Source organism: Balaenoptera ricei, chromosome 20 (assembly GCF_028023285.1).
Source record: "Balaenoptera ricei isolate mBalRic1 chromosome 20, mBalRic1.hap2, whole genome shotgun sequence".
In the NCBI taxonomy this organism is placed as follows: Eukaryota; Metazoa; Chordata; class Mammalia; order Artiodactyla; family Balaenopteridae; genus Balaenoptera; species Balaenoptera ricei.
In genome coordinates, this window is record NC_082658.1 from 41970400 (window position 1) to 41997378 (window position 26979).

General features: G+C 46.9%; 1 protein-coding gene across 2 annotated transcripts in view; it reads left to right on the plus strand.

The window, feature by feature from the left end:
* AATF (apoptosis antagonizing transcription factor) overlaps positions 1-15319 on the plus strand; it is a 103049-nt gene extending 87730 nt beyond the window's left edge. For both annotated transcript variants that reach the window (XM_059907014.1, XM_059907015.1), the window contains one exon: positions 15031-15319. In XM_059907014.1, coding sequence (XP_059762997.1) covers positions 15031-15094 — 64 coding nt within the window. In that variant the 3' untranslated portion in view covers positions 15095-15319. The remainder of the gene's footprint in view (positions 1-15030) is intronic.
* Positions 15320-26979: the final 11660 nt, after the last annotated feature.

Consider the following 26979-nt stretch of genomic DNA (forward strand, 5'->3'; position numbering starts at 1 on the left):
CATTTCCCACAGTGATCACTGAGCCACCTGAGCAGCTTGGGTTGCTAAGATGTGCAGATCACCTCAGTTTTTGTGTTCATCCTTTGCTCTGATTTATCCACCCTAAGTCTGCCACCCTATTTCTGATTGGCAGTGAAATGGCATGGAATGATAACTTCATATTCCACTTATTATTATTTTTTTGGATCTCAGTTCCTTGACCAGGGATTGAACTCAGGCCACAGCAGTGAAAGCCCGAAATCCTAACCACTAGGCCACCAGGGAACTCCCTCAGATTCCACTTACTGAACATTTACTATATGTCAGACACTGTTCTAAACTCTTCATGTGTATTTTCATTCGGTCCTTATAAGAAACCACTGAAGTGGTTGACATTATCTGTGTTCTATGCTAAGAATACTGAGGCACAGAGCAATTGAGTAATTTGCCCAATACAAACAGCAAGTTTGTAGGGGAGCTGGTTTATGCATCTGGGAGTGTGGCTCCTGACCCCTGCCCCTGTTTTCAGGAAATCAGCAAGCTTATTTATTTTATTTATTTATTTTTGGCTGTGTTGAGTCTTCGTTGCTGCGCCTGGGCTTTCTCTAGTTGTGCTGAGCGGGAGCTACTCTTCGTTGCGGTGCGTGGGCTTCTCATTGTGGTGGCTTCTCTTGTTGCGGAGCACGGGCTCTAGGCGTGCGGGCTTCAGTAGTTGTGGCTCGCGGGCCCTAGAGCGCAGGCTTAGCAGTTGTGGTGCACGGGCTTAGTTGCTCCATGGCATGTGGGATCTCCGCGGACACGGGCTCAAACCCGCGTCACCTGCATTAGCAGGCAGATTCTTAACCACTGCGCCACCAGGGAAGCCCAAGAAGTCAGCAAGCTTTTATGAGACTGACGCGCTGCCTGCTTTGCTAAGAGGGCAGACAGCAAGCTTTTAGAAATACATGGGAATCCTGTGCCAAAGGGAAGCTGCCTCCCCACCCCCGGCACACATACACAGAGCCTTTCTCTCCATTAAAAACTTGTTTGGATTAAAATGATTGTTTCTTTCTGTTATAATAAAGATGCTTTCTATATAAGAAGGTTTTACCTGTTAAGCCATTCACAGTTTAGTGTGAATCACTGAATTTCCAGGCCTGCTCTTATGGTTACACCATTCTTTGATTCCAAAGACCCTAAACCTCATAATTAGCTTTGAAACCTGGTCCAGTGTATTCAGTCCATTTGCTCTTGACAGTTCTCTTTCTCCCGGATTCAGGTGCCTGTCACCTTCTTTCCTTAGAGACTACATTTTTCCCCTATAATAAAAACAAAAGGGACTTCCCTGGCAGTCCAGGGGTTAAGACTTTGCCTTCCAGTGCAGGGGATGCGGGTTCGATCCTTGGTCGGGGAGCTAAGATCCCACATTACCTCACGGCCAAAAAACCAAAACATAAATCAGAAGCAATATTGTAACAAATTCAATAAAGACTTTAAAATGGTCCACATCAAAAAGAATCTTGGGCTTCCCTGGTGGCGCAGTGGTTAAGAATCCGCCTGCCAATGCAGGGAACACGGGTTCGAGCCCTGGTCCGGGAAGATCCCACATGCAGCGGAGCAGCTAAGCCCGTGTGCCACAGCTACTGAGCCAGCACTCTAGACCCCTCAAGCCACAACTACTGAAGCCCGCGCACCTAGAGCCTGTGCTCAGCAACAAGAGAAGCCACCGCAATGAGAAGCCCACGCATCGCAACGAAGAGTAGCTCCCGCTCACCGCAACTAGAGAAAGCCCGCGCGCAGCAACAAAGACCCAGTGCAGCCAAAAATAAATAAATAAATCAATTTATTTTTTAAAAAAATCTTAAAAACAAAAACAGAACCTTCTTATGGAAGAAAATTTGGAAAATACAGAAAGGACAAAGGAAATTCATGTTACCTGCTACTAGGAATTGAATATTATTACTACTGCTAATATATATTTTCTTGCAGAACTTTTTGTGTGTATATTTTATAAAGATATATTCATATATGTTTGAATCCCTTTTTCCAGTTAACTTTATATTATAAGCATTTTAATACCATTAAATAGACGTCTTAATGACTTTATAATATTCAATTATGGAATATTTATTCTTAGGCGTTTAGGTTATTTCTGATTGTTTTCATTTCTCTTTAAGGAATGCTGCAGTGAACATATTTGTATAGAAATCCATGTTCTAGGTTTTGCTTGTATCTTTAGGTTCTAAGGAGTAGAAGGGTAATTACTGGGTCAAAGGCAAAAACTTAAAAAAAAATTTTTTTTTATTGCAGTATAGTTGTTTTACAATGTCGTGTTAGTTTCTGGTGTATAGCAAAGTGATTCAGTTATATATGTACTTTCAGGGGTTCGTGATGGGTTGTACTGATTTACATCCCCCCTCCCCCCACCTGAGGCTCATGTCATTTACCTTTGCTGATGTGGAGAGTTCAACAACAGTGACACTTTACTGAGGCCCTGCGGTGTGCTAGGCACTGGGCTAAGTATCTAATGTTTATTTTCTCATTTAATCATAGCCTTGAAGAGTCTGTATGTTTATTAATCATTTGTATTTCTGTTTTTATCCTTTGTCCAGTTTTTTCCTTTGGGTTTAATTTTTCTTTGCAGTTTGTGTGAATTCTACATATTATGATTATATACCATATTTCCTATTTTTTGTAGCTCTCCCTGTTTGCTCACCTGTTGGTATTAACGATCTTTATTGGTCATATGTAAGTTTTACTTTTTATGTGATCTAATAGATAACACCTTTTTCTTAGGAGTGTTTTTCATTGCGTTTATGCTTAGGCATTCCCTCCCGGATCCCAGGGTGAGCTGTTCGCTGATATTTTCTCTTGCTTTTTTCTGATTTCTTACGTTTGGTCTGCTTGGAACTTTATTTTCGTATATCATTCAGTGGTCTCTACTCTCCAGTCCTACGGCTTTGTGAGCCCAGATTTTTTTTCTTCCCACATAGACTGTTAACACCAACAGCCTCTTGACCCCCCGTCTGATTTAATTAGTTCTGTGCATCGTTGCCAGATTGCACCTTCCTAAAATACCACTTAGAAAACGCTATTCCTTGTCGCCTACAGCGTAAAAGCCACACTCGAACCTGCCACTCAAGGCCTGCAGTGATTTGTCACCCTGCTACCTTTCTCTCCTCACCACCTGGTTTGGTGTGCACGTTCTTTGTGCTGTTCTGCCGGCCCCCGAGGTCCCAGGACACACTCCCTCCTCCTCCCGCTTGTGTCTCTTAATTCTGCTCACCCCTGCCCTGCCTGCATCCTTTCCTGCTGCAGGGTCCGTAGTCCTTGGTACACACCAGCCTTTCCAGAGAGTCTTTAATGGTTCCCCACCCCCGACTGAGGTGTGGCTCTTTTGTCCTTGAACCCCTGTTTTATTTGTTCCTCTCTAACTGTACTTATTACAGTTCACAAAAACACTTATTCGGGTTTTTTTCTTGCTAAGAATGCTTCATTTATAAGTCAAAGTACAATAGTATGCGTATGTTTACTATAATCCTGTGTTTGGTATTATCGAGTTAGATGACTTGGAGAGATTTTAGTAAAAATGTATGGTATTATACTCATACATTTGCAATAATATATTTTGATTCCAATTGAATCCTGCCTTACTTACTATATAGCATTTTTGTAGCAGAAGTTTTATTTGCAAAACAATTTAAGTCTTTTCCCAGTTGATGTCAGCCTTCTCTGGGCTAGAGAACCGACTCGGGATCCTTGAGCACCTGTTCTGCCCCAGCTCACAGACAGTGTGACCTTGAAGAAATCTTCTCTCTGGGCCTTAGTTTCCTTCTTTATAAAGTGAAAATAGTCCTCCTTGCTTATTAGATTCTTGAGAATGAAATGTTCTTTATAATTTTTTTGTTTCTGAGAAGGACTGTTTTAATGATATCTGTACAAATAGGTAAATAAACAAAATTTACATTTTCCCATGTGTACATATTATGTCATTGTTCCTTTGCCTGCAACGCAGACATACCCATTTCTGTGCAAACCTGAGAAGAGTTGGCTGTAGGTCTCCTGTCTGAAATGCCTTTAAAGGCCTTCAGCTTATGAGTCTGTTGCTTGTAAGCAATTTGCTGGTAAGATTATTTTTGCAAACAATCCCTATAAGATGAATGAACAAAGGCTTCTTGCCTCTTTTACTAAAATCTCTCCACGTCATCTAACTCTAATATACAGATCTTCTTCGACTTACAGTGGGGTTACATCTCGATAAACCTATTGCAGTTTAAAAATAACATAAGTCGAAAATGCATTTAATACACCTGAGCTACTGACATCACTGCCTGAACCTCGCCCACCTTAACCGTGCTCAGAACACTCACATTAGCCTGCAGTTGGGCAGAATCGTCCAACACAAAGCCTATTTCATAATAAAGTGTTGAGTGTCTCATGTCATTGATCGAATACTGTACTGAGAGTGAACAACGGGAGGGCTGTCTGGGCACAGAGTGGTTGTCAGTGTGTCGGTTGTCCAGCCCCGTGATCGTGTGGCTGACCGGGGGCTGCGCTGCCCAGCATCGCAAGAGGGGATCTGCCGCACATCCCCGGCCCGGGAGGAGAGAGGTCACAGCTCAAAACTGGAAGTACACTTCCTACCAAGTGCGCATTGCTTTCGCACCGTCGTAAAGTGGAAACATCCTGAGTCGAGCCGTTGTAAGTCGGGGGCCGTCCGCACTTTGCCCTGTTCCCACGGCACTCTGTACACGGCAGTTCACCGGCCGTGCGGACCCTAATCCCCTCCGCGCGAGGATGTCGCGCCGCCTGAGAGCCGGCTCCGTAGTTTGTTCTTCGCTCCTGGCCACATTGGAAAAGCCCTAGAAATAAGGAGAGTCCAGCTCTGGGACTTGTCATGCCCAGTCCTTTACTTAGAGAGTTTTGGAGGTCTTTTAACTTAGGATGAACCCTGGGAAAAGATCTTTCAAGAACACTCTTGTATTTCAATTGCTCCCAAGAGTGTACACCACAAACTTGTTCATACTGTTGGTTTTCTCCTGCCCATCTTGGCTGTGATAACCATACCGGGTTTGGTTTCTGGTGGCCCTTCTACAAATTATTAGTTACTGTGGAAACATGGGAGTGTTCAGACAGGGCTCAGTGATGATGACCAGTTCTCACTGTAGGTCAGCTTTTTTGGAATGCTCTCAGGATATGTTTGGTTTAAGAAAAAGACAGTTCTGGAATGGCTCCTGTACGTGCATTAACAAGGCATAATAGTCCTTGGTTCCCTTTTGTTATTTTTAGTGTTGGTATTAAGTGTCACAGCAAAAAAGGATATTTAGATAAAGGGCATTGCCTGAGTTCCAGGTGCTGGGAAGCAGGGCATTTGTAATGGGAAGCTGTTACTAACTACCCTGGAAACAAGGTCTTGAATGAGCCAACCACACCTTGTGTTTTATCCATTGTCTTCCTCTGGGGAGCAGAACACTTTATAAACATTAACTCTTTTACCCTCTGGGCACATCCACTTAAAAGGTAAATAAGACTGAAGGCTCTTTCTTCTCCAATATAGATGAGGAAACGTCAGCCCAGAGAGGGAAATTACTGGATCCGAAGAAGGGGAGGCGTTCGTGGCCTGGGGTGCTTGGAGTCCGCACCTTGGACCTGGCAGCCTGGTGGCCACAGGAGCTGCCCCTTTCTGCTTCCCGGAGGCGGGCGAGGGCTGGGCCTTCTGTCGCGTGGGATGTGAGAGGCTGCAGGGAGGAGCAGCTGTCCTTCAGCGCTCCGTGCTCCTCTACAAGAAGGGAGAGATCAGTACACATTTTCTCCTGCGGCGCCGGCGGCGCTCGGCCTCCTCGTCCTCGCCCGCCTCTCCATCCTGCAGGGGAGGCGCAGCCGGGCCGCAGAACGGTCCCCAGCTTCCAGGGGCAGAAACGCAGACCTCTCATTTTGCACGGAGCAGCCAGGCTTTTAAAAACCAGTCCCATAACTGGCCGAGGTCATCAGATTGCTGACTTCAGTGACTAGCTGGTGAACCGAGGCGCGTGGGTGGGGAGGTGGCCAGTTGCAGACACCCGGAAGCTGATGGCTCCTGGGCACTCCTCGTGGGGTTAGTTGCCCCGGCAGGTGTCTGGGAGAAACCTTTTTTCCAAATTTCTCTCTGATTTACGGAGGAGAGGAGGAAGTTCTTTGAAGGAAACCATTAAAAACCAAGAAAGAGTGACAGAGGGAGGGCATCAGTTTGCATTCTGTCAATTAATGTAAGTGAACTGTCCAAACAAGATCCGTATCTCAGGGAGGATTTTATTTTTTAATCAGAAAATGTGGTGTTGGTACCTATAACTTTGTAGCTTCCTGCCATTAAACAGTTAAGTGTTGGACATGAATAACAGAATCTGCTGCCATGATTAACAAAGGTAGTTGAGGTGGCAGAATCGCCCTTCAGGGCCTGGTGCCGTCAGTGGCCAGTTTATTGGAGTTGGACGCAGTGCCAAGGTGGGACGTGGGCCCTCTGGCTGTAGGTGGCTTTTGCACCCAGGAGATCGGCAGGGCTGAGAGTGTGGATGAGTTGGCCAGGGGAGGGGTCGAGAGAGAAGGGAGGAGGGCCTAGAACAGAACCCAGGAGAAGGGCTATGGGAGGAAGATAAAAAAGACCAAGAGGGCAGAGCAGAAACAGAACACAGGCGGTCGCACCCTGGGGGGAGCGTGTGGATGGTGGCCTTTGTGTCCTGCAGGCTGGTGTTTGTGTGCTCAGTAGTTGCCGCTTGTATGTTTGGATTAGGACTGAGTATTTTTTGGTAAAGTAAGTAATGGAATGCCTTGCTGAAACTCTGGGGGTTGACGACAGATACCCTTGTTAATTTCTGTGTGTTTTGATCCCCTCAGAGTAGCCTTAAACTGGAGCTGAGAGAAGCATCATACGCCCGCCCGCCCCTGCCCGGCCCTGGGTCGTTGGGCAGCGGTCCTGATAGGGATACAAATGTAACTCAGTGTCAGCCTCCCCTTCCGTGGGGTTGAAGGAAGTGATTCACGTCTAAGCAGTGAAGCATCCCCTGGCTTTTAACAGGAGCTGTTAGAGGGGCTGCTGTTTGGACAAGGAGCTTCATCTTCCTGAAGCCAGCAGTCACAAAGCCGTAAACACAACACCGGCCAACTCTATTGCCAGCATTGCGGGGGCTTGTGGCGTTAATATTAAACATCGCCAGCAAGGCAGAGAGCTCCGCAGCCCAGCCACAGAATAAAAATAAATAAAAGTAAAGAGAAGACCCCGCTAAAAGCGGTGAGATGATTTGTCGTCTTTCCTTTGTGAGGCCATTTGTCTTCTCTGGCGTCAAATCTGTTATAAAACAGTCAAACTGTGAAAGTGGAAATCATCCCAGGAATATGGAATATTAATGCACAGGAGAGGAGGCGACATCCCTTTTGTCAACAGTCCCTCCCACCCACCTCCACTTTTTTGCAAGTCCCACCAAGGTAAATTATTTTTCTTTAAAAGAATTTGAAAGGCTTGAAACTAGTGGTAGGGATGATGGAAGTTTCAAGTGTTTTTCTTCCTTGTGTAAGTGGAGTGAATTTGTAACTGGCTTGGGAGCAAGGAGGGAGCGCAAGTGGGAAGAAAACCTTTACAGATTCACCCCTCGCTCCCTCTCACCTCTCCTTCCTCCTCCCAGCCGTTCAGTTCCTTTGTTTGGGGCCTGAACCTGCATCTTTGAACATTTATAAATCTTGAGTCTGTCTGATCTTTAGGAGACGGGCCAGAGGCCGTGTCATCATCTGTAATTTAAAGCTGTAGGGCTAAAAGCATTTGCAGAGGTTTGAAGGACCTGGTTCTGACCTGACCAAAGGAGCGAAATGGAACAGACCTTCCCAAGTCTCCTTCAGGCACTGGGGAGGATGGCGAGGAGAGCGGACACTCTAGGTAATTTATGGCCAGTTTGCTGGGAGCCTTGGTAGTTAGTTGCCTGGTCCACTGAGAAATGCATCGTGTGCTGCCACCTTGTGGCAGATTTGGGCAGCTGCGGCGGGCTGCCTTGGAGCTTGTGAAGAGTTGAGCCTGGTTCTGATGGGAGATTTGCTTTGGGTCCAGATTTAGGTAATTAGTGATAGGTGAGGGCATTCTCTGAGTCACTATTACTTTGCTAGCTTGATCCTGTTAAGAAATAAGACCTCAGTAAGAGAAGGTCGCTTTCTTCTCTTTTCACGTTTCTTGGTTGTGTGTGTGTGTGTGTGTGTGTGTTATTTTTTGGTATGCAGTTGTGCCAGTGTTTCGGGAGAGAAGCCAGAGACCCACTTTTTGTTAAGTGCTGGCCTTTCGGCTGCATTCAAAAATTCTGAGTCTTCTACTCGTAGTTTTTTTTTACGTCATCCTACGTGATGCTCCCTCCCTTACAGGACGTACTTCTGTCCCTTCGCCTGCATTGTCCTCCTCACAACGCAGGCTCCCTGAGAGATGAAGGCCCGGAGTGTGGGCCCTGCCTCTGATCCCGCTGCTGTGATGTGCACGTGGGCCCCAGGAGCGCAGGGCAGCCTCCTGCCATCTGGACCAATATAGTTCCCCTCTTAGGTCATAGAAACAGTTCTCAGGCGTCTTTCTCTCGCCTGTAAAGTCTCTGATACAGAGTAGAGTGGATTGGGGTCAGAGGAGGCAGAAGGAATGAAAGGTTAAGGGAGGTGCCGTCGCGTCTCTAGTATTTGGGGAGCAGACCTCAAAGCAGCCAGAAGGTTAGGTTGGGAGGACCCCTTGGTTTGGTGCCAAGTGATGACTGGCAAGATATCTTTTTCAGCTGGCACTTGGGATGCCCTGGGCACGCTGGCAGGCAGAACAGAGAGACTGGAAGCTCTGTGAGGGCAGGAAAGGACAGGCTGAGAACAGAGGAGGCGGTAGAGCTCGCCCCGCGCACCTGGGCCGCCTGGACTGTCCAGACACGTGGGTGTGGGCTCGGAGAGCGAGGGCCTGCCCGCCAGCTCTTCGGCAACCTGGAGGGCTCCGAGGGGTTCCGCCAGGCCAGCAGGAGGACTCCAGCTCTGTCATGGCGGGAACGGAGTGAACTGTTTCTTTTCACCCAGAAGAGACCAGATTTAGTCAGGGGAAGGCAGCAGTGGTTGAAATGCTGCCACGGGGAGGAGCAAGGAGCTGTCCCTCCTGGCTCCGGAGGACTGGACTGTGGGAGGGTCCCACAGCAGCAGAGGGGCGCCCGGCGAGAGGGAGAACATTGCCACCTCTCCGAGTGGAGTGGGCTGTCCAGACAGAGTTACCTGATACGTTCACCTTCCCCACGCAGGTTCCGCCGCGTTGTTCTTGTCTCTGTAATCCTACGAAAACCTAGCAGAGCAAATAGGCGTTCCTGTGTGTTTTATGAACTTATTATACCTTTGTGTTATACTTTGAGGGCAGGGACCATCCTCACCTAATACACATTTATAAGCTTCTACAGCGCTAATAAGTAAAATGTTTTCCAAACACAAACGTGAAAAACATGCATCAGTAACATTGCCAGTGATTTTTAAAAGTACATCTGCAGTCAGCAACCACAGTGGTCAGTGTGAGTTTCTGTTCTTGCTGTGTCTGTACTGACTCGCAGGGATTCGGGTTTCGTCGAGGTTCTGCTGGAATTGGAGCCCTTAGTCTCACTTTCCCTTTGTGCGTTTCGTCACCCTTGGATTCTCAAATGTATGTCTAAGACATCAAGTTCCGCAGAAGCACGCGGCACAGGGCCCTCGGGTGTGCAGGGAAGGGGAGGGGATTATGGGGGAGGGAGGGCCCCCCCGCACACTCTGGGATGCGTCTTGTATATTTAGGGAGGACAACCCCCCCGTCCCCCCCAGTGAAGCAACTAATGAACAATCTCAAATTAATCAAGGACAAATTCTGTGTATAGTTTTAATCAGGAAAGCAGCGATATTGTTTCTAGGGGCACACGCTGAAATCCCTGCGTATTGTACTTGCTCGGAGAATGGGATGTACTTTTGGAGGCTGTGCAGGTTTCTTTGGGGAGCGGTGGCCTGGCTGCTTTCTCCCTGCTGTCTGCTCGCCTTTGGCCCCAGGGCCAGGAGGGTGCAGCTTGGGGGTGTCCGGGCCGGAGGAGGAGGAGGAGGAGCGGGGTGTCTGGGGCGAGGCCTGGACGGCTCCTTCAGTCCCAGGTGCCGCAAGCTCCTGACCAAGCCAGCTGCCCCCGCGCACAGATCCTCTGCAGGGTTCAGGTGCTCCTTTGTACTGTTTGCCCCGATGATGGCGTGGAAGCCCCTGGTCTGTGTCGCGGTCAGTGAGGAGTGCGCGTGGCTGGATGGCACCATGACGCACGTCCACCCGCGTCTCATTTAGGGCTGCTTCAAACCTCGCCCGCCACTCAAGTGATGGCATCTCACAGCCAGCTCGACCGGGCGCGCTTAAGTCTCTTCACAAGAGTCACATAATAAATAAGCCGAATCCCAGTACACACACACACACACACACACACACACACACACACACACACTCTCTGTCTTTATGGAAGATGGCTACTAATCCATGATCATTTTTTTCCAGAAACAGGTTTTATGATAATATAGTAAAAATATTAAATTAGAAAATGCCTCACTAAGGGTTATAAAACCTTACTACATTAGAGATAGGTAATTATCCCCTCTAGAGCCTAAATGACAGTTTAAAAGAAATAAAAATGTTAGTGCTCATTACTTGCTTTTGTAGTTGCAATAAAGGGTAAGTTAAATTTTAATTCAAGGAAGAGCCCCTGCTATCGACCTTCTACCTTAGGTCCAAGTCCTGTTAATTACTCTGCAGGTTATTCTCCTGCATGATACCCACATTAATACATTTTCTACAGTGGACATTCCCACTGGCCATTGAGGCCAGGAGTGTGGGGGGAGGGTGACAGAGGGGGGAAGGCATTTCAGCTCAGTGATTCAAATCTTGATTCTTAATGTGATAGGGAGCAGGAATTATATATTTTTAAAAAACCAACTTCATTATGCATGGCCTTAAGGGGACCTCAAGTATTAAACTATACACTTACCCTGGAGAATCGGATGGAGATGAGGTTAACCTGAAGGACTGATAGCTTCTCTGGGCGGCTCAGTCCCGCTTAGGAAGGATGCTGCAGGGAAAGGTGCTTTGTGCAGCAGAAGGCAGCCCGACCCTCTGTCCCATGGCGGCTTTTCATTCCCTAGTTCTGTTTTTAGTTTTGTGTTCCCGCCTTGGGATGGGATAGGGATATGGACGCAGCCTGTTTCTTTCCAGGTGCCTTCCCCTGCCCTGAGCACTGGCCCCAGGTCTAGCACCTGCCTGGGTCTGGGGCAACGCTCAGGACGCCCTCCGCCTCAGTCTTCCTCCTGGGCCGTGCAGAGATCTTCCCACCGGAAAGGAGACACAGAGAGGTGGCAGGAATCAGATTTCCAGCTCTTTCCTGAGAGGCTCTCAGCAGCCCTGCCTGAGAGCCTGCCCGAGCCAGAGCTGCCAGTTCTCCTTCTCCCTCGCCTTTCGCGGTTGTCCTCTCCAGACACGAAGCCCCTCCTTACCCTGACATGGGACGTTACTCTGGAGTGGGGAACCTCACAAAAGGACCGGTCAAAATACGGTGTAGGGATTGCGACCGGCCGTGACCCAGGACTGGGTAACAGAGCCCTGCCGGTCAGGTGGCTTCCAGGTCTTTATTCTCAGCAAAATTGCAGGAGAACCTAATTGAGTTGTCAGCTGGTAGATCATTAAAACTAAGTTTTGGTGGTAGATCACTCTGTGATTGGGGGGTGGTTAATTCAGAAGGAATTAAAAGAATTGAGTATCATTGCTATAACAAAACTCTCCCATTCCCACATCTACTTGTTTGTGTGGCAAGGTTTCTCATCACTTCTGTCTACAAAAACTAAAAAATTGGAATAGAATTGGTGCTGAACCCTCTTTCATTCTAGCAATAAATTATATTCATCCATGGAATGGGAATGGAGGGAAAGCCTCGTCCATATTATTGAGAGATAATTTCCAGTAACATTTTACATATTTATGTATATTAAAATTTTACCAAAATTATACTACATTTTATTATATTGTTATGGTATATATCAGTTGTATACTAATAATAATTGTAATGATAACACAATCCAGAAGTAATTTTTAAAAATTACTTAGAGCCTTATGGTCCCAAGGAATTAAAATATTTCAACTTTTCAAATTTCAAAAAGTGTTTCAATTTGCATACTTATTTTTGTGGCCAAGAAGTATGATAGTGTGATCAATACAAGACTTTCAAGCATAAAACAATTATATTAGGACAAAAATCTGTAGGGAAAAATCAAATGGAAATACAAGTTTAAAAAGACAAAGATGCTGTAAAATTTCCAAATTAAAGAGTTTGTTTATGTGTTGTTTAAGTGAGTGATGATGGGTATCAGATCAGTATGGCATATAGATTCCATTGGGCGTATTACAAAAGGGATGTAAGAGTTATTTTAAAAGTTGGTATTCACAGATTTGTGGTAATTATATCCTTTGTGACTATTAACTTCATCAAGAAAAATTTTATATGTCAACTTAAAAATGTGTGCAGGGGCTGCGGGATTTTGTAGAGTTCTGTTAGGGGGTACGCAGAGAGGCTCGAGGACCAGCCCCTGGACCCCACCCTTCGTGGCCGTGGTTTTCCCAGCTCTGTCCCCGGCGGGTCCTCCGCAGGGAAAAAGAAGGGCTGGGGCCAAGCTGAGCAGCCGGAGTCTGGGGGTCTTCATCCTGGTGATACTCCTGGACCCCAGGAAGGTCTGCTTTGTCCATCTCTAGAGTCCTTAGAGTTGGGGCTGAGGGGGATGGAGGCGGGGGAAGAGGAGACGGGAACAGAAGAGTCGTTTAGGAGGCTGTCACCGCATTCTGGGTAAGAGATGGTAAGATCTGAAATAACGGAGCCTGGAGGAGCAGGGAAGTTTGAGATACTTTGAAGGTAAAAACGGTCACTGATTGGTGGTCATGGGTGAGGAAGACTTAAAGTTGAAATTGCTTGGGGATTCTTAGATTGGAATAATCCCTTACTCATATTTTCTCTCTTTTCTGTAAAAATATTTTAAGAGCCCAGACCACTCAGCTTTCCAAGTTGCTTTGCCATGAACAGCTGCATGTTTGTCAGCTTTGCCCACCTGAGTGTGAAATGATGTTCTATCAAAACGTGGGTTTCAGCATTTCCCTCTCTGCTCCTGACACGTGAACCCTGCTGCGGGCAGTAACTGCCGCGTTAGCCCAGGCGGTTTGCCGATGTCACCGCGCGGAGAGGAAGCATTTGCTCGGTGGTAATGATGGGGTCTGGTGCAGGCGAGCACGGCGAGCCTGGGAAGGGATGACTGTGAAGGGCTAAATGGCATGGTGCCTCTGCAGCTCCCTCTCATCAGATGTCGCAGCCTTAAAGCCACACTGTCCTCTTCGTCATGGCGACTCTCCCCTTAACACCATTTAATTTCTTTGTGGAACTGGCTAGAGAGACTTGTAGTTATTGGCAAGTAGGCAGGCCATCGCGTGATAAAGTGACGCCTGGGCAGGGCATCGCTGTCCTTTGTGTGATGGAGCTGGTGATTTGGCAGCCACTGCCTCTGGAAGGGAGGCTGCCTGCCTCTCATTTGCATGTGGTCTGAAGCTGCCTTCCGCCTTTGTACGCGCGTGTCCGGGCCCGGCCAAGGCCGAGCCAGGCAGATGTGTACAGCTCAGGAACAAAAGAGACCCTGGAGCTCCGGGTGAACCTGCATCCTTTGTTTATAGGTCCAGGGGCACCATGGTCGGCTGAGGGCACCAGCAAATTCTTGCAATAAAATTCCTATAATAATACAGGAGACCCACTGTTTTCTGGCTGCACTTTCCCTGCCTGCCACGTGGTCCTCAGCATGATAAGGTTTGTTTATATCCGTGGCTTCTGCGGTTCCTTCTTTAAGACTTTCCTGTTTCAAAAAGTTTTAATATGCTGTTCCTATTGCTGGGTTTTCTAATTATTATGTCTCTTTTGGTACACACCACTATAGTAAGGTGACTTCAAAAACAGACTTGTAAGTTTTTGTGTTGAAGTCTAGCAGGACCAAAAATAGCTGTTTGAAGGGTGGGGTTTTTTTGTCTTCTGTTTTGTTTTGAAAATCAGATTTGCTGCTGATGACTCTCAGATGATGAGAGCAGTTCTGTCAGGAAAAGCCTGTTTTCCTAACAAGGAGGGCAGGCTGTAGATCTTGAAAACACAAGCAGAGCAGGCACAGCTTTCTCCGAGGTCGTTTACTCGCTGGTCCATGGCCTTCGCCCAGGTGCCTTCCCTCCTTCCCGGAGGGCACGGGCGTGGTCCCCGCCTCCCCGTGTGTTTGACCTGCTTGGACCCTCCTGGCTCCTGGCATCTCCGCAGGGAGACTCTGCCCTCCATCCAGGGAAGTGTTCTGGAGCTGCGGGCTCGGTGCCGGTGCTGGGAGGGCCTCGCCCACCCCCGACAGGTGCCTTTGGCCAGGTGGTGGTGGAAACAGAGGTGGCAAGTGGTCATTTACTTCATTTTCAGGGACGCAAGACCCTGGCATGTTAGGATTTTTTTTTTAACGTCAGACCCAGCTTTAGAAATAAATTAGCCAATCGAATTATTTATTAGATGGAGAATAGCGGAAGGGCCGGGGCGTGGGGAAGAGCCTTGGTGCCCGAGCAGCTGCACGTGTGCTGGTAATTGGAATCTTGTTGCTGGGTCATTTTCATTGTTTTTCAAGTACTGCCAAGTCCAAGAAAATGTATGAAAACTGAATTATATCCCCTACATCCCATGTCTGATTGAATCCTCCTCCTCGTGCGGCAGTCTCGTACATCCTATTAAAATACTCGATCTTGTTTTCTTACTTGAAGAGCCTGTGTGTAAAGGGCAAACTTACAGACACCTCGTTCCCTGGAGACAGGGCGTCCGCCACGCTGGACTATGTACATACTCTGCTGTTTGGCCGCTTCTAGGTTCCTTCCCTCCTTCGTATTTGTGGGATGCATTTTTAATTATGTGGCTGTGTTTCCAATGGAAGAATCAGACTGGGGTATTTCCCAGCTTCTTGGTTCTTTTTTAACCTTGAAAAGTTAACCAACGCGTTAACCAGTTTGTTTCGTTTGTCTTCCAGGACAGAGCTGTATCGATCTCTTTTTGGCCAACTCAGCCCCCCTGACGAAGGCCACAGGGACTGACGGCGCCCATCTCCCTCTGGCCCGAGGCCTGAGGCGGGACCTCCGCACACCCAGCCCCAAATAGAGGAACTCAGGAAATCCCGGGAACGTGTGCTGTTCAGAACACGGGCCTGACGAGTGCCCGGAAACCTGGAATCCAGCATCTGTGTCACCAGTGCGTCCGTGTGCAAAGGGCTTGCCCCCCACGGCCTTGAACCACCACAAATAAAGAGTGTTTTTACTGTTGCCGCCGCTGCCACACTCGATTCCTTAAGCAGCACAGAGTGAGCGATGTGGCGTTCCCGCAGGGTGACAGGTTCTTTGGGAGGGTTTTCATTGTTTTCCTAGCCAAATGGCCTTCTTTCACAATATAAAATACTTCATGGAAGGAATAATCCTAGGGTAGATGCCGCTTTCGGGGTGAGTCACCTTTAGCGATTGATCGTGGCCGTGAGGAACAGGGAGTCCCCCAAAACCTGTCAGCTCTGCCCCGGAGGCATTGTAGCTTGGAGGTATCTGCCTATTTGTTGCTAAATACAAATCTCTGACTTCTTTTTTGTTTCCTCTTTTCACCCATAAAGATTCTTCCAGAGTCCTTTTCCATTCTCACCATTCCTAAATCACTTTATTGAGATTAGCTCTGGTGTAAATCTAGCAGGGGGAAATGATTCACTTGTTTTTCATCCAAAGGTCAAAAGCTGGAAATTAAATCCTCATAAGGGGGATTTATTGGCCTGCTGTGGTCAGTATGCAATGAGACGATCTTGCATAAGTAATGTGTGCATGCCCGCACTCAAGGCTGACCATCTCCCGGGTCCTTTGCCCAAATCTGTATTTTGAGCTATGGAATTAAAGGAATGTTGCGTACAGGCAGCTGAGGGCAGTCGTAGTTAATAACTAGTCATTGTTTTTAGAGTCAGGTTTTGGTATTGTTTTAAAATGTCAAAACCAAGTGACAGATTTTTGTGCCCAGGAATCCCACGTGTCACTGACGTGGTGTCTGGGGACTGCGACACAGCGCCTAGAGGCTGGGCTCCAAAGGAAGTGAGTCTGGGATGTAATCTGCATCACAGTTTAGTATTAACATCTGAGTGTGTCTGCTGGGCTCGGACGGGGCAAATGGGGGGAGGAGGATTTCTCCATCTCACATTAATTGGACCTTGGTACATCCTGATCTGTTTTTCTTGTCTTGGTAAGTTACCTCTTGGGCTTGATTGTCAAGGAAACGTTTAATTTTCAGTGTGTCTCCAGTTACCTAAAAGATCACTCAACAGAAATAGAAGATTTCCCCCACAGTCACTCCCTTCACCCTGATCACTTTTTAAAATATAGACCATCCAACCCCATGCAGCCTGAGGATCCCGGATAAACCCACGTTAGAACAGCAAGTAAGTAACCTCTTAACCCGGCACTTCCCGTGAGCATGATGCAGACCCACGATTCCTAAAGAGATGGAACCTTTGTCACAGTCACTCTCTGCCTGATGAAGAAAAAAATTTAAGGCAGGTACTTCAAAATATTTGGAGTCCATCATGTTTAATTAAAATGAATTAAAATCAGGAGAGATGAGAAAGAATGGATAGAATTTTCAGTAAAGGGAGGCTTGCATTTTAAAATTCATAGGACCACCCTCCTTCCAGCCAAGAATAAATTGGAAACTATTTTAATTGACACGGATACTGCAATTCAACTGTTACTAGAAAGACAGATTAGTTGATTGATTTGCATTTTAATAAAACGAATACTTTACATTTTGGTGGCTAATGCTGATTTTGAAATGAGTTGAGAACTGTTATCAAAGAGTTTCAATCCAGGGCCCTTTTTCAGTGTTGACTGAAGCATTCCTCCCTTTTGTGCGGAGTTGGCTTATTTTCTTTTTGTCCAGTTGACTCCTTCACGCATGACCCTCCTAAACCACAGCCCCTGAAGACACCATCAGAGCAGTGAGGAAACCGCAGGGCCCACCCAGCCCAGGTTTGCACCCGGGGCCAGAAGCAGGCCATGGGCTTTGCCCTTCAGGATAGAGAAGCTAAGGCTGGTTTCTCGTCTTAGTTTATTTTACATCAAACATTAATTACAGAAAAGTGGAAGGAACAAATGGAAATAAGACTTGGCTGTAAACCCACCACTCAGAAAGATCCCCTTCTCGTAGCTAACCTGTATTCCTTCATAGCCCTCTTCAGTATAGATGCTGTGATACCCAGTAGACTCATCTCTGGGGGGAGGGCCCAGGGAGCAGTGCAGGTGGAAGACTTTCGTTTTTCCTTCTGGACCGTTAGAAATGTTACCCTTTTAAAAACAGTAAAAACAAAGTGCCCGTGCAGCATGTCCCCCTCCGCATAACACACGTATACCACCCGTTGAGAACCAGTGGTACGTTGTATTCTGCATTTTAATATTAATAGTAGAGGGGAAGGTTGTTTCCACGTTTTTGCAGATCTCATTGAAGTATTTTAACTGCTAACTAATAATTCCATTGGGGGCATGTCTCTTCAGTACTGAACCAGATCCCCTCTTGTTGAACACTTAAATTGTTATAATTATTTGCTATTATGAATAATGTTAAAGGAAAATATTTGTGCATAAAGCTTGTTTGTTTTCTTTTAAAATTATTGGGTTTTTTGGCATAGATTTTTGGGAGTAAAGTGAACCAAGTGAAAGAGTCCAAATATTTCAAAGGCTCTTGGTCCCTATGACGGAGGCTTGTTTTAGGGCCCGTGCTCTTCTCACCTGCCCTAGGATGGACCATCTGCAACAAAGGGTGTTGAAAGGCAGAGAGGAGGTTGGCCCTGGAGTCTGATCCTGTGGTTTATTTCTTGCTGCCCAGGGAACCCTTCAAATCAGCATCCTCCTCTGGGAGGATTAAAGAGCTGCTGCCTGTAATGTGCTTTGAGATGCTCCAATGAAAGATGGTGGACAAATAGGAAGTGACACCATCTTCTCCCTCCCCGACCCTCCTATCTGTTTTCTGGCTGCTAGATCGCATATAATTTGCTCTCCACCCTCCCCACTGGTTTTCATGCTCTTGCTACTTTCAATGCCTTCATCCTGGGGATCTCTCCTGTGGGTTTTCCTTGCCTTGTATGGATTTATGTTCCTCCCCATACTGTCTTTGGTGCGTAGCCATTCTTTCCAGGTCACCGACCAAGAACGCTTGTTGAGCATCACTTGGAAACCCTGAGAGCCAACAGAACACCAGAGAAAGCCAGCTCCGACCAGTTCAGCAACAGACACTGCATCTCCAGTTCAGAAAAGTAGTTTCCTTTTAGTGGTTGAGTTTCCTGGTCTCCACATATGACTTCTACGAGATTATTGCCTCTTTATCTCTTACCATTTCATCCAAAGGGAGCTGAGTTTGAGGCTCAATGGATCCAAATGGGACATTCGTCAACCTTCACCACCACGGAGGGGTCACTGTGTATGTGGGACACCAAGATCTGTGTCTCCCTGGGCCAGGCTCACAGGTGAGGCAGCTGCATCTCAGCAAAACTATAGAGAGTAGAGGTAAAGGGTGTCATGGAGAAGCCTGAGGCTGCGGCTGCAGAAATGTGGGTGTTTTATGCCAGGGCAGCTGGCACCCGTCTGCTGACACCCTGATAGGCTACCCTGTGCACGTGGCGTTTAAGAAAGGCAAATACAAGCAGTGAGCCTTGTCTAAAGTGAATGAACCTTGTTTTCTGCATCTGAGTTTGTGTTTTTGCTTTTTGATTTATGTGTGTGTTTGTGTACCGGGGGGCGGCAGTTGTGCTAGGCATTAAGTTGAGTTTGCCTTGGTCATTCTCTTTTTTTGTTTGTTTAAATCTTATCTACCTCATTTCCTTTCTTTTTTTTTTTTTTTTTGCTTTGTCTTTCTTCATAACATTTCAAAAATAATTGCCAGTAATTTGGTAAGTTCATTAACTAATTCTTAAGTCCAGGGGATCCATATCGCCCTACTGATTTGTGTATGTTCAGTTTGTCCAACAGCCGTATTGATGAAGCGCTCGTTACCTGCTCCTTGTCTGGAGAGGAGGGGAATGGTGCAAATGCAGAGTGAGTATGCCTTATCTAACTTCGTTTTTCTTGCATATCTGTAGATTTCCTTTACCGGGTCATCGCCTCAGCGGCATTTATATTCCTGAGAAGTTTGCTTGGTTTATTTCCCTGGTTCAGGGTTCTCAGTTCATTTGTTGAAGTCAAGGACACTGAATTCTCAGAAAAGAGAATTTAAAAGAATGTAGAGAAAAAAAAAAAAACAAAACCAATCCCACATTACCGATAGGGTAGAAAAAGAATATAAGGTCCCCAATAGGCACGGTGACAGTAACACATAAAGATTCCTGCCCACCCTCCTCCATCCCTGTCTTTCTCTTTATGGCTGGGTCGGAAATGAGCTCAGGCTGCCCTCGGCCGGCAGGCTCCCCGCCACGTGGTGCTGGCTGCTTCTGCCGCCCTCATCTACCCTCCCCGAGGTGTTTAGGGGTGTGTTATCGGCTCTCACAGAGACTTGGGGGCACAGAATTCATCCTTGAAGGGGCTGATGTGACATTCTGAGTCAAGGACAGATTTGAACAGAAGGTGGCGTAATGGCAAGAACCTTGGATCAGAAATCAGACATGCCAGGTGTGACCTTGAGGAAGTCTTTTGACCTCTGGGCCTCAGGGGTCCTCCTCAGTACTGGGAGGGTCAGCCACGCTGGTTCCTGAGGACCTCCTCGTCCTAAAGCAGCGGTTTCTATGGAAAGGCAGCTTGGGTCTAGCACCGATGCAGGAATGTTTTTCCCATCCATTCATTCAGGTATGTGTTGACCTCCTGCTGTGTGCCAGGCGCTGGGGGAGGTTTACAGAGCACAGGGTTGTTTGGGCAGGTGACCTGGTCTCTAGTGGGGCTCTGTTCCCCTCTTCAGTCGAGTGAGTCCTGAATCCTCTAACTTCGGTCTGATGAGACCCATTACCTGCGCTGGAGTTGCCTCTGTTAATCCTGGCGGGACTCCTGGCAGCCCAGGCTCTGGCCGTTTTCCAGGCTCAGCATCACTCTCCCAGGGCTCCTGTTCTACAGGGCGAGAGCTCGGCCGGGCAGGAGGGCAGCAGCCCTGGTGCTCGTGGGCTTCCAAGAGCCACACCCCGGGATGGCCCGGGGCGTTAGTACGCAGGTGGGGCTGACGCTGAGCGCCCCGCACCTAGGCCGCTGCTCCGTGGCTCCCGCTCTTCCACAGCGAGGGCGACTCCGGGCTCTAGGGCTTCTTGCGCCCTCGTGGCCCGCTGCCTTCCCCTCTTACCCTCCTGGGGAGCCTCTTCTAACCCCAGGCGCGTCCAGAGGGCCTAGACCACAGCTGTCCAGTAGCACTTCCGGGGGTGATGGGAGCCCAGGCAGTCAGTAGTCACCAGCCACGTGTGGCTTTTGCGCCCTTGCAGCGTGGCTGGTGGCCACCGGATTGGCTAGATGAGGTCGACGCGGGTACTTCCCAGCCTTTCACAAGTCCCAGCAAACGCCAGAGCTGGAGCCGGGTAAGTGCTAACAGGTGAGGCGGCGAGAGCTGCCGCTGTCCCGAGGCCGAGGGGCCCAGCCGGGTCGGGGGCCCTGCTTCAGGCTCGGGCGGCGGCCAAGGGTGTGACCTGGGGCTCACGATGGGGCAGGAAGCGAGGGGTTTCCCGCCTCGGTGCCCAGCGTGGCCGAGGGGAGCCTGGGAGCGAACACGGCCCCGCTCTCCTCCTGAGGGTTGAGGCCGGGAACGGACTCCCTGAGGCCATAAAATTATTTTCCAGTTTGACTCTTGTGTCCTTTAAAGTTGTAGCGCACTGCACTTGGTTTCAAGAGCTAAACGTAAGGCTAATGCGGAACACTTTCCATGTGATAACTCCGAGTTCATATTGCTGGGGGAGATAAGCCGTAGGAGCAGGTGCTTTTGAATTCACTCATTGGCGTTCGCGCAGCCTCCGCGCCGCCTCGCCCCCCACCTGGGCGCTGTGATGTTCCGGGAGGGTCTCGGCAGCGGAGGCTTTTCATCTGCTGACCTCGCTGCTAAGGTCAGGCCTTTGTTCGCGGCGGGAGCGCGGGCCCAGGTGTGCGTCGGCCGGAGGCGAGGGGAGGCGAGGGGAGGCGAGGGGAGGCGAGGGGAGGCGAGGGGAGGCGAGCGCAGCCCTGCGGAGAGTCTGCGTGTTAAGCTCACATCCTGGTCTTCGTGGAGGAGGGTAAGGGGACGAATGCAAGGCCTAGTTCTCAGTTATGTAATTAAACCGAGATGTGCCTTTCTGAAGGAGCAAAAAGAGGCCAAGGACAGCTTAATTGAAACCTTAAGATTGCTTCTCCAGGAGTGGCCCGAGCAAGTGGGCCGAGGCAGACTGTCACCGTCTGGCTGGCGGGCCACGTGGCCCCGCAGGTGCCGTCCACGGGGGTGGGTGGGGGTGTTCGCTTGGCACGGGAGCCTCCCCTTCGCTTCCTGGGAGGATGAGCCTTTGGTTCCTCGGGTCCCAACGGGGAGGTCCACACGGGAACTGGCCGCGCTGATGCCGCCTGGGCTCGGCACTGACCCTCCTGTCGCCCTGTGGGTCCCTAAATAGCAGTGCCTCGCAGCTCCCCCCCTTCCCGTCTCGAGGGCCTTTAAAAGGCACGCCTCTCTCAGCGAGGCCGTCGGCCAGGCCGGCTGTTACGAAGTCGTTCATTACCAGATAAGTGACGGCGAAACACTTTATTAACTGCAGACAGGGCTGCTCCTGAGAACCCAGGCGTGCGCTCTTGATACCTGTGTATCTACTTGCTCCGGACTGGAGGGACTCTCCTCCTCTCTCCTTCCCTCTACCCCCCCCACCCCCAGAAGAGAATTTCAACTTTAAGACAAACAACTTCATTTACAAGTGTGTCTCTAATTAGCTGCAGAATTAGGAAAGCTGAGTTTTCCCCCATAGATCGGCTAAACCCTCGAGGGAGACTGGTGGGATAGAGAGAATCGCATTTCCAATTATTTTGTTGAATTGCTAATTTAGTTATTGTGTAATTGTGATGGGTATTGGGTGTGCAATTCAATTTGTTTTAAATATTTGTGGGAAGGCTGATCAGTAATGGAGCTGACCTATTTTGTGGCCCAAATTGAGAAAAGAAAGCCTAAAACACAACAGCCACAAAGATATAGTTTGTTTCCATTTTTATTCTGATGTCTCTCATCCTCTTAAGACCATTGATGCAACAAAAGGATTAAATTAAAAGATGACAGCACTTTGATCTTCTCCCTTTGAAAGCTTAACTGTCCTTGGTCGTTTAACATGCAGATATTTTAGGGTGGAGTTTCAGACGCAAGGCTGGAGTTGAGAGGTTTCTGCCTCCCATAATTGCACTTTTGTGTGTGCCTAGACGTGGTTTGGGTGGTTGACTTTTGTATGCGTGTGTATCAGGCGGTGGAGGTAGTGTCTGCAGCACCCAGGGCCAAATCAGTCCAGCTCCTGGGGCTGGGAGACCCTGTGGGAAGGCAGGCACCTTCCCTCCAGGCAGCGCCGCTCGCAGGGGTCGGAGACCCGGGCAGTGTTTGCATCTGCTCTGCCCCGGGTAGGCCCTGCTGGTGGTTAGTTGAGCCTGTGCGCTTGTGACCAGGGTTAGGTGTGAAGTCCCCTCACTGCTGGCTGTGACGCCAGGCAGAGCTCCCTGACGGCCGGCCGAGCTCGAATTTCCCTCTTCAGGGTCTCCCCACCACTCAGCCAGCGTCTGGACCAGCAGGAGTACCTGTGATGTAATATTGTTTACATGCCTGTCGGGTGCTGAGTAAATCAATCCAGCCTGGGCCTGGAGCAGGGCTGTGGCTTGGGAAGAGCATCAGCTAGGGCTCTGCTGGGACTTGAGGTCACAGAAAGTGCAAGACTCTGCCTGGTTATTGTGAAACATGCGTGTGAGTACCAAATTTTGTGACGGCCAAGGTTGCTTGCAGGTGACTGGAGCCCTCACCCCCGGTGTCATCCTGCTGGGCCCCTGCCGGGTCCCAGCAAGACCTTCTCAGACACAGGCAGGGCTTGGTTGGGTGAGATCAGAGGGTGGTAGACCAGAATAGATTTGGAGGAAAAGTAGTAATAAAATGGGTCATAGAAGCAAAATGATCCTAAAAAGATCATTTTGTAACTTGATTAACTTAGAAAGGTACCAGAGTCAGTCTCTGTGTTTAGCTGCTGAATAGAAGTTTAAACTTTATTCCTACATGAGAGATCACCAGGGGTCCTGCTTTTCTCTCAACAAGACTTTCTCAAGGAACTGGGAGGGAAGAGCTAGTGGACACAGCTCTGGATCTGGAGGAGGATCTGAGTCCTGTGGGAGGGTAGACAGGAAGACAGTCATTGCACAGGCGATGCTGTGAGCTGAATATAAACCACTCCCTGGGGAGTCTGCGAGGGTCTCTGCACAGAGAACCGTGGGTGTCGGAGGAGGGGTTTGCTCTGTGGAGCAGAGGCAGGAGGGCAGACTGTTGGGTGTTGGTGGTAAGGTTAGTGCACTCCTACTCCTTGCTGGTTACAGTTTTTTGCAGCTTTGATATTGAGGGGTAATTTACTTAGCATAAAATTCACTCATTGTAAATGTACAATTACAGGATTTTTAGTAAGTTTGTAGAGCTGTGCTACCATCAGCACACTCCATTTTTAGAACATTTCATCACCCCAGCAAATAACTGTGCTGGTTTGCAGTCACTCCTCAATCCCATCCCCGCCCCAGGGCAATGACTGATCTGCTTTCTGTAGCTATAGATTTGTCTTTCCTGGATGTTTCACTTAAATAGAATCATATTGTACAATATGTAGTCTTTGTGTGCGGCTTCTTTCACTGAGCTTAAGGTTCAGCCAGCAGAGCATATGTGGGTAATTTGTTTCTTTTTGTTGCTGACTGGCACCCAGTGTATGGATACACCATATTTTATCTATCTCTTTGCCTACTGATGACCATTTGGGTTGTTTCCAGATTTTGGCCATTGTGTATAAAGCTGATATAAACAATCACAAGTCTTTGTGGAACATGTTTTCATTTCTCTTGGCTGGATACCTAGGTGTGGAATTTTTTTTTTTTCATTGGGGTATAGTTGCTTTACAATGTTGTGTTAGTTTCTGAATTGCTGGGTCATATGGTAAGTTTATGTTTAAGCTTTTGAGAAACGGCCAAAATGTTTTCCACAGTGGCTGCACCACTTTACACTCCCACCAGCAATGTGGGAGTTCCAGTTGCTCCACAGCCTCACTTCTTATTGTCTATATTGTGATTATAGCCATTCTAGTGAGCAGTGGGCTCTCATTGTGGCTTTAATTTCTATTTCCTTAATGACTAGTGATGTGGAACAGCTTTTCATGTGTTTATTAGCCATTCATGTATCTGCCTTCTTTGGTGAAACGTCTTTTCAGATCTTTGGCTCATTTTTTTTTTTTTAATTAATTTATTTTTTATGGCTGTGTTGGGTCTTCGTTTTCCGTGCAAGGGCTTTCTCTAGTTGCGGCGAGCGGGGGCCACTCTTCATCGCGGTGCGCGGGCCTCTCACTGTCGTGGCCTCTCTTGTTGCGGAGCACAGGCTCCAGACGCGCAGCCTCAGTAATTGTGGCTCACGGGCCTAGTTGCTCCGCAGCATGTGGGATCTTCCCAGACCAGGGCTCGAACCCGTGTCCCCTGCATTGGCAGGCAGATTCTCAACCGCTGCGCCACCAGGGAAGCCCCTTTGGCTCATTTTTAATTGAGTTGCTTGTCTTATTACATCATAAGGATTCTTTATATATTCTAAATACAGGTTCCTTATCAGAAAATGATTTGCAGATATTTTCTCCCAGTCTATAGTGAGCCTTTTCATTTTCTTAATGTTGTCTTTTGAATCACAAACATTTAAAATTTTGATGTTCTAATTTATCAGTTTTTTTTTTCATGGATTGTTTTTGGTGTCAGATCTAAAAAATCTTCACGTGACCCAAGGTCATAAAGATTTTTCTCCTGTTTTCCTCCGAAGTTTTATAGTTTTAACTCTTACATTTAGGTTTATAATCCATTTTGAGTTAATTTTTGCATATGATGTGAGGGTCTAAAAATATAATTTTGCATGTGCATATCCAATTGTCCCAGTATCATTTGTCGGAAAGACTATTTTCCCCCTTGTTGAACTGCCTTAACTCCTTTGTAGAAAATCAACTGACCATAAATGTGAGGATTTATTTCCAGCCTCTTAATTTTGTTCCATTCTATTTGCCTGTTTTTACACCAGTGAAAGTTTTGTAATTGGATAGTTTAAGTCCTCCAAATTTTTATCAAAATCATTTTGGCTATTCTGGGTCCATTGTATTTCCATGTACATTTTGGGATAAATTTGTTAATTTCTATAACAATGCCTGCTGGGATTTTGATAGGGATTACATTGAATCTATAGATCAATTTAAGGAGAATTGCCATCTTAACAATGTTGTCTTCCAATCCATGAACATGGAATATCTCATTTATTTATATTCAGTTTCTCTCAGCAGTGTTTTATAATTTTCAGTGTACAAATCTTGCAGTTCTTTTGTCAAATTTATTCCTGAGTATTTTATTGTTTTTGATGATATTGTCAATTAAATGTTTTTCCTTAATTTCATTTTTGGATTGTTCCTTGCTAGTATATAGAAATGCAGTTGATTTTTTTGGTGGTTCTAGTTTTAAAAAATGGATTCCTCCCACAGGATCATTTCATCTGTGAATAAAGACAGTTTTAATCCTTTCTTTCCAATATATAAGCCTTTAATTTTTATTTATTTAGCCTATTGCACTGGCTAGAACCTCTGATACAATGCTGAGTAGAAGTGGCAAGGGTTAATATTCTTGCCTTATTCCTGATCTTAAGAGGAAAAACATTCAGTCTTTCACCGTTAAGTATCACATTAGTTGAGGTTTTTCATATAAGCCCTTTGTCAGGTTGAGGAAATTCCTTTCTCTTCATAGTTTGTAGAAAATTTTTATCTGGAATGGCTGTTGGATTTCACGAAATGCTTTTTCTGCATCTATTGAGATGATCATGTGGTTTTTGTCCTTTATTCTATTAATACGGTGTATTACATTAGTTCATTTGGATGTTAAATGCACTTTGCAGTCCTGGGACAAATCTCACCTGGCTATGGTGTATAATTTTTTTAAAATATACTGGCAAATATGTTCAATTCGCTAGTATTTGCTAAGGATTTTTCTGTCTATCTTAATGAGAGATATTGGTCTATAGTTTTCCTTTCTTTTGATGTCTTTGTTGGCTTTGGTATCAGGATAATACTGGCCTCTAGAATGAATTGGAAAATGTTCTCTTCTGTTCTCTGAAAAAGTTTGTGAAAGATTGGTATTTCTTCTTTAAATATTTGATAGCAAATTCAACAGTGAAATCTTCCAGGACTGGGCTTTTGTGAGAAGATTTTTAATTACTAATTTATTTTTTTTTTAATGTGTTAAAGGTCTATTCAGATTTTCTGTTTCCTCTCAAGTCAGTTTTGGTAAATTTGTGTCTTTCTAGGACTTTTTATTTAAGTTGTCTAATTTGTTGACATAGAGTGGCTTATAAAATTCCTTTATAATCCTTTTAATTTCAGTACAAGGTCACTAGTAGGGTCTCCTCTTTCATTTCTGATTTTGGAAATTTTGTCTTCTCTCTTTTCATCTTGTTTGTCAATTTAAAAAGATCTTTTCAAAGCACTGACTTTTGGTTTTATTAATTTTTCTCTATTTTTTGTTTTCTATCTCATCAGTTACCACTCTAGTCTTTATTTTTTCATTCATTCTGCTCGCTTTGGGTTCAGTTTGTTCTTTTTTCCCCCCCAGTTTCTTAGGATGGAAGTTATTGATCCAAGGGCCTGTTACTGTTGAATTGTCTATTTATTCTTTTTTTTTTCTGGCTGCATTGGGTCTTTGTTGCTGCGCGCGGGCTTTCTCTAGTTGTGGCAAGCAGGGGCTACTCTTTGTTGCAGTGC